At 38.7% G+C, this 12,305-nt stretch overlaps 1 protein-coding gene across 3 annotated transcripts in view; it reads left to right on the top strand.

The window, feature by feature from the left end:
• MRPL13 (mitochondrial ribosomal protein L13) overlaps nt 1-12,305 on the top strand; it is a 53,659-nt gene that overhangs the window by 22,207 nt on the left and 19,147 nt on the right. For 2 of the 3 annotated variants that reach the window (XM_005303367.5, XM_005303369.5), the window contains exons 5-6: nt 6,698-6,784; nt 10,531-10,652. In XM_005303367.5, the coding sequence (XP_005303424.1) occupies nt 6,698-6,784; nt 10,531-10,652 (209 nt within the window). Of the gene's footprint in view, nt 1-6,697; nt 6,797-10,530; nt 10,653-12,305 lie in introns of those variants that run through there. The other variant, XM_042861019.2, reaches the window with a different exon arrangement.

Here is a 12,305-nt window from a genome sequence, read left to right as displayed (position 1 = left end):
ATAAGTGGCACTGTAGACATGGCCTTGATCACACCATCCCCAATATGGTAAATTGAGAGATTTATCTTTGGAGCACAGGAAGGGAACTCTTCTGTATTTTCCATCCTTATCTGGAAATGAACTTTATTTTTATATGCTTCCGGGTCCCAGTTAGATTCCAGACAGTTAATTCTCAACAAAGTAGATAGAAACCAAGAAACTCTTAAGTTCCCAAGAAATCTTATTCAGCCTGTAACCTGAGTTACTCTGCAGAAGTCTTTATGTCAAGTCAAGAAAGAGAATCTTTGGAGGACTTCTATCCTCTTACAAACATGTTCCTTGTCGATGCTGACTTAAATGTTCTGGCTGTCTTTAGGAGTATCTTTCAGGCAAGTGACAGTCTAGGAACTCCTTCCTTTAATTGGAAGCAAGCTTTCAAAAAATGAAAGATGGCAACAAGCCATTTTGATTAGCATGTAGATGTCTGGATAGTCATACCCCCTCATCACAATCTTCTTCAGATCTTTGGATGGATGACATATTATTCAACAGAATAGTTTTGATCACAGCATTTTTGCCATACAACTTCTTTCCTGAACTTTCCACTTGCTGGAGTTATGAAGTACCATCATTATAGAGTGAAATTTAAGTATTGCTAATATTTCTGTCTAACAAGTAGAGGAGAGTGGCTATTATCTTGTGAACCTTTGATTTTGACCTTTTTTCCTCAAAGACTGAGCTCTAACCAAAAAAAAAAAAAAAAAAGTCTGAAGGAGTTATCAGAGTCATCAAGCCTGTCTTGGCAAATTTTTGTCTCCAAAACCAGGTGATCAGATCTGTGTTTTAAAGTAACTATTTCTAATTCTAACGTTCTTGGTTGTGTCTTCTACACTGGCAGTTTTAGTGAATCCGTCATATTGGGCTTGCCCATATTGTTCAGGAAGTGTTTAATGAAGAAGAAATTACACTTTCATTTTTAACCTTTCACTTGACTTCCTTAGATTAAGTGCAGATTGTTGGACAATCCATGGATTTTGTTAATCACACATTTCTTCTCTAGTTTCAGTGGTGATAACCTCCTGTTGCCATAGTTTTAAAATGATTTTCCTCTTCTTCAGTTTTGTGGTGGTGAATCAGGTCATGTGTAGTACCACCACTGACTTCCTTTGGGACCTCTGTTGGGGACAACTTTAATTTATGCCAAGGGAATGCATTGACTTGCACGTCACTGGACCTCCCAAACTATGTCCCTATCTTGCCAATATTGCCCACTATTTCTGCTGACTACCTGGCTGCACACTCCCAACCTTCCCAATGGTGGAGTCTCTGCCTGCCTGGGGTTCTGTGTCAGGAGTTACACAGCTTCTGCTGATTTAACCCTGAGCAGAATCTAGTCCTTCATCTTTTATTAATGAATGAAAACTGAGTTAGACCAGAATCTTTCTTAGTTGAGCCATTTAAACTGTTCCTTTATTTGTGTTTCCAATCTTCTGGGCAACTTGAGCAAAGAATTGCTTTAGGATTGTTGGTGGGTTTTTTTTACATTTTTTGAAAGCAAAAAGCAGAGAGGTTATAGTAACTCTTCACTTAAAGTTGTCCCAGTTAACATTGTTTTGTTATTACGTTGCTAATCAATTAGGGAACATGCTCGTTTAAATTTGTGCAATGCTCCCGTATAATGTTGTTTGGCAGCCGCCTGCTTTGTCCACTGCTTGCAGGAAGAGCAGCCCGCTGCAGCTAGCTGGTGGGGGCTTGGAACCAGGATGGACCAGCAGCCCCCCATCAGCTCCCCTAAGTTCCCTGTGCAGCAGCTGCCCAGCAGGCTATCAATTGCCCACAGTTCAGCCGTCCCTCCCCCCACTGCCATGTGCTGCTCCTGCCCTCTACCTAGGAGCTGCTCCCCGGAGCCTCCTGCTTGCTGTGGAGTGGGGTGGAAGAGAGAGGGGCTAATGTCAGGGGGTCTCCTTCCCCCCACTTACCCCATCCATAGAGCAGGTGGGAGACACGACCGGGTTCTGCTATCTCAACTTGCTGATCTACTTAAAAAAGCAATGTACTTAGAGTGGTGTCAGCGTACTTACAGGGGCAATGCGTCGCTCTCTCTCTCTCTCTCACAGGGTGTGTCTCTGTCTGCCATGCTGTCTCCCCTCCCTCCATTCGGGCTGCCTTGTAGTGTGAGGCTACATTAACAACAATGTGTTAACCCTTGAGGGCTCAGCCGAGTGCTAGTTCATCATTTAGCAGTAAGGCATTCCCTGGGAAATATCCCACTGTCTTTCACCCTCTGACTTCACCACTTCAACCCCAAGCTTCACAATCATCATTGCTGTGTACCGTATTAAATTGTTTGTTTAAAACTTATACTCTGTGTGTGTGTGGGTAGTATATGTATATGTGTGTGTATATATATGGATACACACACACACACACACACATATATATCTATAATATATGTGTATGTGTGGGTGTATATATATAAAGTTTCATTTTTCAGGAACATAACTACAGTGTTAAGCAAGGAGTTACTGTATGTACTTTCCATTTGTTTATTTGCAAGAAGCAGATGTTTTGGAACCCAAAGGCAGTTTTTATAACAATAAAATATATAGACATTTTAGTTCACTTGCATAATTACTGTAAAGTTTGAGACCAGAACTGTGAAAGTTTTATGCCTAAAGTTTGCACCATACATCTTTTGAGGTGCCTAAAAATGGAAGTGGCTAGACTTTAAAGCAATGAGTGCCTGCAACTCCCATTGACTTCAGTGGGATTTATGGATGCTTTGCACTTTTGCAAATGAAGCTAGTTTTGGATAGGTGCCTACATATGGATTTAGGAGCCTAATTCAGACACCTGAGTTTGAAAGTTTTGGCCTGAAATAAATATTCACTAACAAATTTCACTATATTTTCTAATTGAAAATATAAGCAAAATTTAATTGACACTGCTTATTTAGTTGTTTTAAATTTTTAGAGGCTGTGTTGCCGCTGACAAAGAATTAGTGGTTGACAATTACTCAGAGTGCACTTCACCTACTAAGAATAATTATAAAACAGGACAAGATTTAACACTGGCAATATGCTGTGAGGAAGCCTGCCATAGAGTCATTGCCCCAATGTATGCAGCTGCAGGCATTGAAATAAGGGAGCTTAAAACATTCTTACTTTTTGAATGTTATTTAAAAATCACTTACGTGCATAGACTTGTATTGAATCTTCATAATGATTACCTTTTGGAAGAAAAACCTGGAACAGAAATCCTTACAGTTGGTCTTTGAAAGACTATGCAGTTTGGGTCAGGGAAGGCAAGGAGTAATTTTAGGCTAGTAATACACATATCAAAGGCTGTTTGTAAAAGATCAAACATAGAGAGTTTTCTTTTAAAACTATGGGGAGGGGGAACAGTTTTTAATAAACCAGAGCAAAACTTTGAAGCCTGGATTAGTAGAGACATGGAACTGAGTATGCTATGGATTAGGGAGAATATTGGAACAGGATCAAGTATTTTAGAAGTTTGAAATACTCTCAGCAAGACTTCACAGATGGTTTAATCTCTGGTTGGTTGTGGATGAAGACAAATTGCTTTACTATTCTTAATCAGTTCCTCGTTCTGAGCCCAATCCTGCAAAGTGTGGAAGGCTCTCAATACCTTTCAGGATTGTGCTCTCTGAAGGATATCAATTTAAAGTACTTCAGTAACTCTAGAGTTTTAAATAGTTGTGCAGAGCAGTAGTGGGGAGTGAGATGGGTTGGATTGGGAGTGAAATACAATTAATATAAATAAATAAATAAACACATTCAAATAGTAGGGGAGTGTTAACAGGAATCAAACACTCGAAGCCAGAGTGATGCAGGTTCTCCTGAGTCTTGAAACACTCCCAGTGGAACTTAAATAATTAGAAGAAAAGCATTATGACTAAGCAGGAAAGAGAATCAGGGAGTTGGTATGAAGAGGATTTATGTAAATTTGATGTACGGACAGTAGCTCTGTCTAATCTAGTAAAAAATCCCAGATATCCTGAAATTCTTTTAGGTTCAATACCCTTTAGCTGAATCTTTCGTATCCTGCATCCTTTGTGAAGGCTAGTCCATTCAGATAAATGTGGTGTGAAGGTATGCTGCTAGTGTTCTAGGATTCTTTGCTTCTTAGTCACTTCCATGTACTTTCTCCTGGGACCTCAGTCAATTTATTTAGTACTCCCCAGGATAGCAAGTGGTATTGTTCTGTTGATGACCACCTTTATATTTCTTTTACTTATTCAGTGATTCTTTTCCAGGAAGCAGCCACTTCTGGGTGTGACAAATGTATATAAGCCAATATTAGGCTACACATAAGAGCCAGGCTCTATCAATCACCACCAACGCAAGTTGAAATCTTTAAGTCCTAATGTATGAATCCTCTCTAGAGTTATTTTAATAAAAAGGTTTTTCATACTAATAAAATGCTAGTTTTGCACTAGCATATCTGACAATGTAAGAGTTTACTAGAGCAGGTTTAAATGTAATCCAGTCCTGTGTACATAAATGGTTTGTTTAATCAACAAAAGTCAGATACGTCAGTGTAAATAAGCATTTCTAGGTTATACTACTATATTCATTTCATGGTAGTTTAAGAAGCAAAATTTGAACTTTTGAGACTTGAAGTGAATATGTATCCCAGGTTTTGTTTTGTTTTAATTTTTTTGGAGACCCTTTTATTGGAGATGTGAGCAATCCATTTAAAATTAATGTTTTTGGCACTTTCATGATTTGCATCTAAGGCTTTAGAAATAGTTAAATTAACAGCTCAAAAATGTATTAATTGGCCAACTTAAACAAAAGTGTTTTAAGTCTAGAGGTAATAGGTAAAACTGTATCAATCAAAAGAAATTCCAGATTTGAGAGGGTGTACACCAGTTTAATGCTTTGAACCCAAGAGCTTATGTAAATCTGTAGACTCTGTTCATCAGCTATAAATCTGAAGGCAGGGCTCAGTACATAAAGTAGAATGAGATAATTGAAAGACAAGATTTTACAGTGTTTTGCAAATCAGCAGGAGTGTTGTTGTTGTTTTAAATAGGATGTGAAATCTTATTTGTTGCTAGGACCATGAGTAAAGAACTGGTGGAGTGCATAAACAACTGTACAGGATTGGATTTGATGGATGCTGGCTTAACAGTACCCATCATAGGAACTTTGGCCGCAGTCCTGCTGAGAGAACTAGGTAGGCAGGCCCTTTTGCCGAGATGGAGTCCCAGTGAAGTCAATGGGGCTCTGTGCGTTTCTCATTGTAGAATTTGGACTGCTGTTGTTTAAGGTTTTTTTTTTTTTTTTTTTAATCTAATCACCATCATCACATAAAAACATCATTTTAACTGGAATTCTGTTTATTGGAAATGTATAGCTAAAATATAGGAAAATTCTCTTTTTTACTAATTTTAATGAAATATTGAATCCATATGCACATCTTCTATGAACTAGAGAACAACTTTCTTGGAATTCTATAGTCTAATCAGTTCCTTTGTTGTAAAACTCAATTCTATTTCTTTTGTATTCAGGTAACAATATCAGAGCCCTCTTATAGCTAAAGTTTCACCTTGTAAATGACTCTGTTTGGTGCTGCTTTTTACATTGTTCCTTTTTTATATTACAAAAGTAGCCGGTTCAAATTCTGTTAAGCTTAATTTTTTTATTAAAACTTCTGTGTTTTCTCGTCAGTGCAATTAGAGCTAGATGGTGGCTTCAGCCAGGGTCCTAAGCAAGGAAAGGATATAAGCTGCACCACTCTAGGAGAAGCTGTTACTCAGAGATAAACCTTCGGGTCTGATGGAGCCATATTGACCTCTTATTAGTCTTCCTATCTTTCCTTCGCATCGGGATAGTTTGCAGTTGTTCCTTTAATATTGTTTCCTTGATAAATTGTAAGCTTTCTTGAACTCCTTTATCCCTTAGAAACTTTCTTTCCATAAGACATTACTTACCAGTTCTTTGAGTTTGTTAAAATGTGCTTTTTTTTAGTCCGTTGTCCTTATTTTGCTGTTCTCACTCTTCCTTTCCTTGGAATCATGAAATCTATCATTGCATGATCACTTTCACTCAAATTCCTTGAACCTTCAGATTCACAATCACTTCCTCCCTATGAACATATCTAGTCCTCAACTGCAAATATAGCTCACTGGGGAAGCTTTCCTACTGGGAAATACGATGTTATTGTCAGAACTCAGTGATCGTCAACAGGATTAATTAATTATCACATCAAATATATCAGTTAGTTTAGAAGAAAAAGTTGTCAGTGCTCTCTAATCATGAGCAATTAAATTATAATATTTAGAAAGGATTCTGTACAATGAGATGGCTGTGATAATTAAGGTTGCATAATGGTTTCCCTTCTTCCCCATCATAGAAGGTGGTGGGGACTTCCACTGTACATGTCTGCCTCTGTACAGGCATTATGCTACTAGGGCTGGTGAGTGAACAGGTACCCAGCCTTGCTCCCTCCAATTTCTGCTGCTCTGTTGACAGTTGCCAGAGCCTCTGGCCTCTTGGAATGGTCAGGCTGCACCTCAAGATGGTGGTGGAGCTCTTGCCTGTGGAGGGAGTTGTTGAAGCAAAGTCCGGGATCTGGAGGAATGGGCAGGGGGAAGCCCAGCCTACCTGTTTCTCATTGGTTCTGCTCTTTTGGCATGTCTGCTTCATACCCAGATGTATATATTTTTTCATAATATGTATGTCTCTTACAGATTGTTAAACTGGCTATTTATAGAATGCTTCCAAAGAACCTGCACAGAAGAACTATGATGCAGAGGCTGCACCTCTTTCCAGAAGATGTAAGTCAGTAGCTGTACTTGGTTATGTTCTGATTTCTCATGCTTTGAGGAAGTATAGATTTAGTTATAGAAATATCTCCCTTTGTGAGAAAAAGCAGCTTGTTTCTTTTATAGCTAAAAACAGTTTGAATATTAATGTTTTTTCTTTATAACTTCATACAGCTCTGAAGATTGTCATGCATTAGAAGGCCTATTGTTCTGTATTTTGGCTAAAACAAAGGGCCTTTTACTGTACAAGATTATTCCTAACTGGAAATCAAGATAGAGTACAGTATCTGTAAACTTTGGTTCCATGAACTGGTTTTCAAAATTTAAGGCCTGGTCTACATTAGAAAATTAAGTCAGCTTAACTATGTCACTCGGGATATGAAAAATCCACATCCGTGAGCGGCATAATTAAATCAACCTAGTGTAGACAGCACTAGGTTGACAGAAGAATCCTTCCGTTGATCTAGCTACCAACTCTTGAGGAAGTGGATTACTTTCACCAATGGGAGAACCCCTCTTGTTACTGTAGGTAGTGTCTACATTGAAGCACTACAGTGGAGAAGCTAAGTTGTCAAGCATAAAAATGAGTCTGTGAATTCACAAGCCATGGGAAAAGTCTCCCCAGGTTATTTCCAGAACCCCTCATAAAATCTCCATAAGCTACTAAGAATCTTCACTGTTCAAGGTTCATCAAGCTTGCTTCTCAGGGAGGGACAGAACTTGCTAAACTACATCACAAAGCAAAATGCATCCATATAGGAGGGAGTTTGAACCCCGTTGCTCCCAAACCAGAAGGTACTCATTCACCAGACTACTCCACTAATCAATATGTATATTAACGTCAGGTTCTGGGGTGCAATCCAGACTAGTGAAGGATTGTGCCACTGTCTGACATGTAACCCCGAGTGCCTCAAAATGCTCTGCTGCTGTAGCTCTCATGGCTGGATGCTTCCCGCCAGTGTTCAAGCATGCCCTGAGTGTCTTTGTGTTAAGCAGTCCTGGTTTAGCGCTCTGATTCCAGCAGCCTACTTGCAACATCACCGCCACACTTTGGTCTCCCCCAGCTTTGGTTACACCTGGCAAGATGATCCCAACATCCCCCAGTCCTGAATTTTCCCAAAACTCTGTGCTCTGCAATGTTCATCCCTCTCTTCGACCATTCAGAGAGAGAGTCAAGTTCATTTGTTCCTTTAAAGAAACAGTTCCCAGCAGCTTGCCACATTAACTGGCGTTAACATTCACTTCAAATCAAGCACAACACTAGGATGGTTTAGATTAAAAGAAAAACAAGTAAAATAAAAGGAGATGGGATTTTAAGTGGGTCACGTATAAAGGATAGAGTTAGGAATGGTTACAAGCAAATAAAAGTGAAAAATGCTTTCTAGAGATTAAATCTTAACAAAGGAAACCACAGCCTTTGATCAAGGTAGTTTCCTTACCAATCTACCTACCAGTGACATGGCTGACCAGCCCGTCAGGATCTCCCATAGAGTCCAAAGTGCTTGGTTCCTTTGTCGTCTAAGGTGAAAGATAGCTTTGGGTTCTTCACCCATTTCTTTTATAGTCCAGTGAAGCTTTGAAATGGATTCTTTTGAAGGGTACCCCCAAAAGTAAAGTGCATTCAAACTGGGGGGAAGATGACATGAAGGAAGTTCCAAGCTGGTTTCTTTCCGCTCTGGTGTTTGCTAAAATGCATATTGATTTGTTTTTTCAAATCTTCTCCCCTTGCTATGATGCGGAGTGATTGTCTCCTCCCTGGTTGGTTTGATGGTCCTGTTTATCTTTTATGTAAATTGGATTTCCATTGTCTTAATGTACCTTGGAAATACCTTCCAGGTGGCAAAACAACATTCATTTATCTAGGGTGTGGGTAACTTTAGCCCTGCCTGGCACATACACTTTGATAACATACTTTTCATTATGTTTGTAATGTGAATTTGCCCTCCATACATACACCACACAATAATGTCAATGATCAGTATGTTGTTAGCTTTTTATTGATATCTTACACGACACCTACTAGATACAGGTAATAACATTAGTGAGTTGACATACATTCAACTGGTCAGGCCTGCTGAAACTCGCTACCAAATGCCAATGAGCATCTTGCAGATGCTGATAGGGTCACAATTAAAAATGTTGTTTCTGTACTAAGAGTAATTGTAATACTATACATTGTGCATGGGAGCCAACGCACAGCAGCCTTACGCTAGAAATTTATAAAAATGACATTCTAACAAATGTAGCCTGTGTACTCAGAGAGAAAATATGAGAGCGGTGATCAGGAAAAAATGCATATGTTTATTCTGTACACCATCGTTTCCTTTCTCTGTCTTAAATGAAGTAAAGATGCATGTTAGCGAAAGAGCTAGAATATTACTTTCCATATGAGGTATTTTAAGTCAAGCAGTGACCCATAAATATATTGTGAACATGACAGCTGTGGTTTCGGGGGAAAACACAGAGCCTGATTTATATTTTCATTTTTGTCAAGGTTATAACCCAATAGTGTATATAGATCTTTCTAGCAACAATATGTGAAGTATGTTTCTGTGCTTTATTAAATAAATGCCAACACCCAGATCTTTAGTGCTTAGCATATGCACTATTGTCTTGGGGTATAATCCATAGAAAGCATGTCAGTAAAAAGAATTTTTTTTATTGGCATTTTGTGTAGCAAAAGTGTGGAAAAGTAAGCTTGACTGTGAGCTGGATTAAGGAGATCAAAATCATATTGTGTATATACCTTTAGTGTCTGATAACATCCTTCTCCCCCCGTCCCCCAAATCAAACTGTTACATAGATTATTGATACCAGTAAAAGTATTAATCTCTTGAGTTTCATTTCTTGGAGCAATCTTATTATTTCTGAAGGCTTGATGAGTACGATCTAGTACATAATGCTAACTGACTTGGATCTGACTGCCTTTCAGACTACTTCTGTCCTTCGGCCTTTGACCTTTTACTTCATCAAGTCAGTTACTATTGTCTGAAATTACTTTGAGATGCTTTGCCGTTTATTCCCAGGTTTGAACTCCAGTGAATGGGTGACAGGGCTCTTTTTCTGAGGAACTCAGTCATGCAGTTCGGGGGGAGGGATAGCTCAGTGGTTTGAGCATTGGCCTGCTAAATCCAGGGTTGTGAGTTCAGTCCTTGAGGGGGACCACTCAGGGATCTGGGGAAAAATCAGTATATTTTTGGTCCTGCTAGTGAAGGCAGGGGGCTGGACTTGATGACCTTGCAAGGTCCCTTCCAGTTCTATGAGATAGATATATCTCCATAAATTATAAATTATGCATCTGGTGGGAATGGAGTTCTGTCTGGTCCTGTCATTGTATTGGGATTTCTTTGCATTATATTGTTTAACTGTTGTCTTTAAAAAAAAAAAAAAAAAAAAGACATGTCAGCAGCTTGGATTGGCGTGTTATCGATGTTGATATGTTTAATTACAGTCAAGACTGTAAACAGCTTTTCTGGATATATGTTGTTAGGTTCTCATGCTCAATGGTCTGTATTATAGTTCTTCAAATTCCAGCTCAGCTAGAGGTACTAACATCATTTTGCAGTAGTCTCCATTATGTTGATTAGATGGGTTGATTCGTTTAGCACTGAATCCACTGAACGGGTGGAACAATGTTCTGAAAAGCGGACACACAAATACAGTATTTAGGATTCCCCTTTGGAATTTCAGTGCTTGCAGGGAAGATTTATTGCTTAAAAACTGGAAAGCTGAGAATTTTTTATTATCTTCTACCTCAGGTTATCCCAGAAGACATACGTAATAATCTTGTAGAGGAGCTTTCTCAGCCACGCCGAATCCCCAAGAGGCTAGATGAATACACACAAGAAGAAATAGATGCCTTCCCAATGCTCTGGACTCCGTAAGTATCTTAAAAACCTTTTAAAGGACATTTATGACTGTAGATGTCATGCATCAACCTTTAAAGAAACAGATGAGAAAAAGGTTGATTACCCCTCTGAGGCATGTCAATTTTTCATATTTATAAAATATATAGTTTTGTGTTCAGTTTATACATTCAGTTATGTTTGGCTTTTTTTAGGCATAGATTTTCTGCTTGAGGAGGAAATGTCTGTAGTAGAAATAGAGCTCAGTGGCAACTTTCCCCCTCTTTGTTTTTGATATAAAGAAGAAGTGGGGCTAAAAATTGTATCTGCCCATTCCTGGTATATGACTCATAAATGTAGTGGATTCTCATTCATAGAGAGAACTCCCTTAAACTGCAGATTGCATTGTACACGTCTACCCAGATATAACGTGGTAAAGCAGCGCTCCAGGGGGGTGGGGCTGTGCACTCCGGCGGATCAAAGCAAGTTCGATATAACACGGTTTCACCTATAACGCGGTAAGATTTTTTGGCTCCCGAGGACAGTTATATATCAGGATAGAGGTGTATTATACAATCTTTAGACATAGCTGAAAGAAGCCTTAACTCTTTATTCTATAAGGTGAAATAATATATACAAATAAAATATGATTTCTCTCTGGATATTATATGTGGGGAAAATTTAATTTTACTAAACCACAGACCTTCAAACCGAATATTGGCAGAAAGCATGTCATTCATTCACTTTGATGAAAACTTTCTTTTCCATGGAGATGTGTTTTTGTTTCTTCTTTTCCCCACAAAGGTGCAGTAATACGTGTATTACATGTCAATGTTAGAGTATGTTTCAGGTACTAGATTAAAATTCTGGTGAGGAAATTCTAGTAATGTTACAGGGAAAATTATCCCTACCACCCCCTATTCTCTCTGTTTCTTTCTTTTTCCTTCATAACACTCTCATATTGCCCTGCTTGTCTCCTCAGGCTTTTTGGTCACAGCACAAAAAAGTGGTATATCAAATTAAACTGTATGACAGCCTCCATTTTCAAATGTTAGTAAATAGTCATTAACATGAAAGGAAAAACAGTATTACCAGGAAACAGTGTGCTGCGGGGAAAAACTACAACTAAATTATGGCCTCCTATCCCTTAGCCTGGTGGGGGAAAGAAGCCCAGGAGGTGGAAAGCATGAGATATAACATTTGCAAAACTCCCAGCTTCCCAAAAATCTCAAGCGTTTACACTCCCCAGGTCCCCTACCATTGGAGCCTTGTTACAGGGAAGGTGTTCGGCACCTTGCTCCCTGCCCCACCTATGTAACATCTTGCACAGATCTTGATCTGAATATCCTGAAAGGTGCATTTACTTTGCAGCAATAATCTATGCTAATTTTTCCCTAAAAGCAAATAGAGACTGAATTTATACCAGAATTAATCCTTGATGTATCCATGAACACACTAAGACATTTGTGTGGAATATACCAAAACTTAGTGAGACAAAATATACCTAACCTAGGTGTATGTAGTTTAAAAAAAAAAAAAAAAGTCATGTCATCCTTTAATTCAGATTTAAAACTGGTGAATTTTAATATTGGCAGTGCACATCGTGCAGTCACTAATTATTTCTTTATTAGCGTGCTTTGTGATTTAGGAAGTGACATGGTCTTGGGGCAAGGAATGAGAACAGATTC

Source organism: Chrysemys picta, chromosome 2 (assembly GCF_011386835.1).
Source record: "Chrysemys picta bellii isolate R12L10 chromosome 2, ASM1138683v2, whole genome shotgun sequence".
NCBI lineage: Eukaryota > Metazoa > Chordata > Testudines > Emydidae > Chrysemys > Chrysemys picta.
Note: the sequence above shows the minus strand (reverse complement) of the source record. Positions and strands in the feature narration are given on the sequence as shown.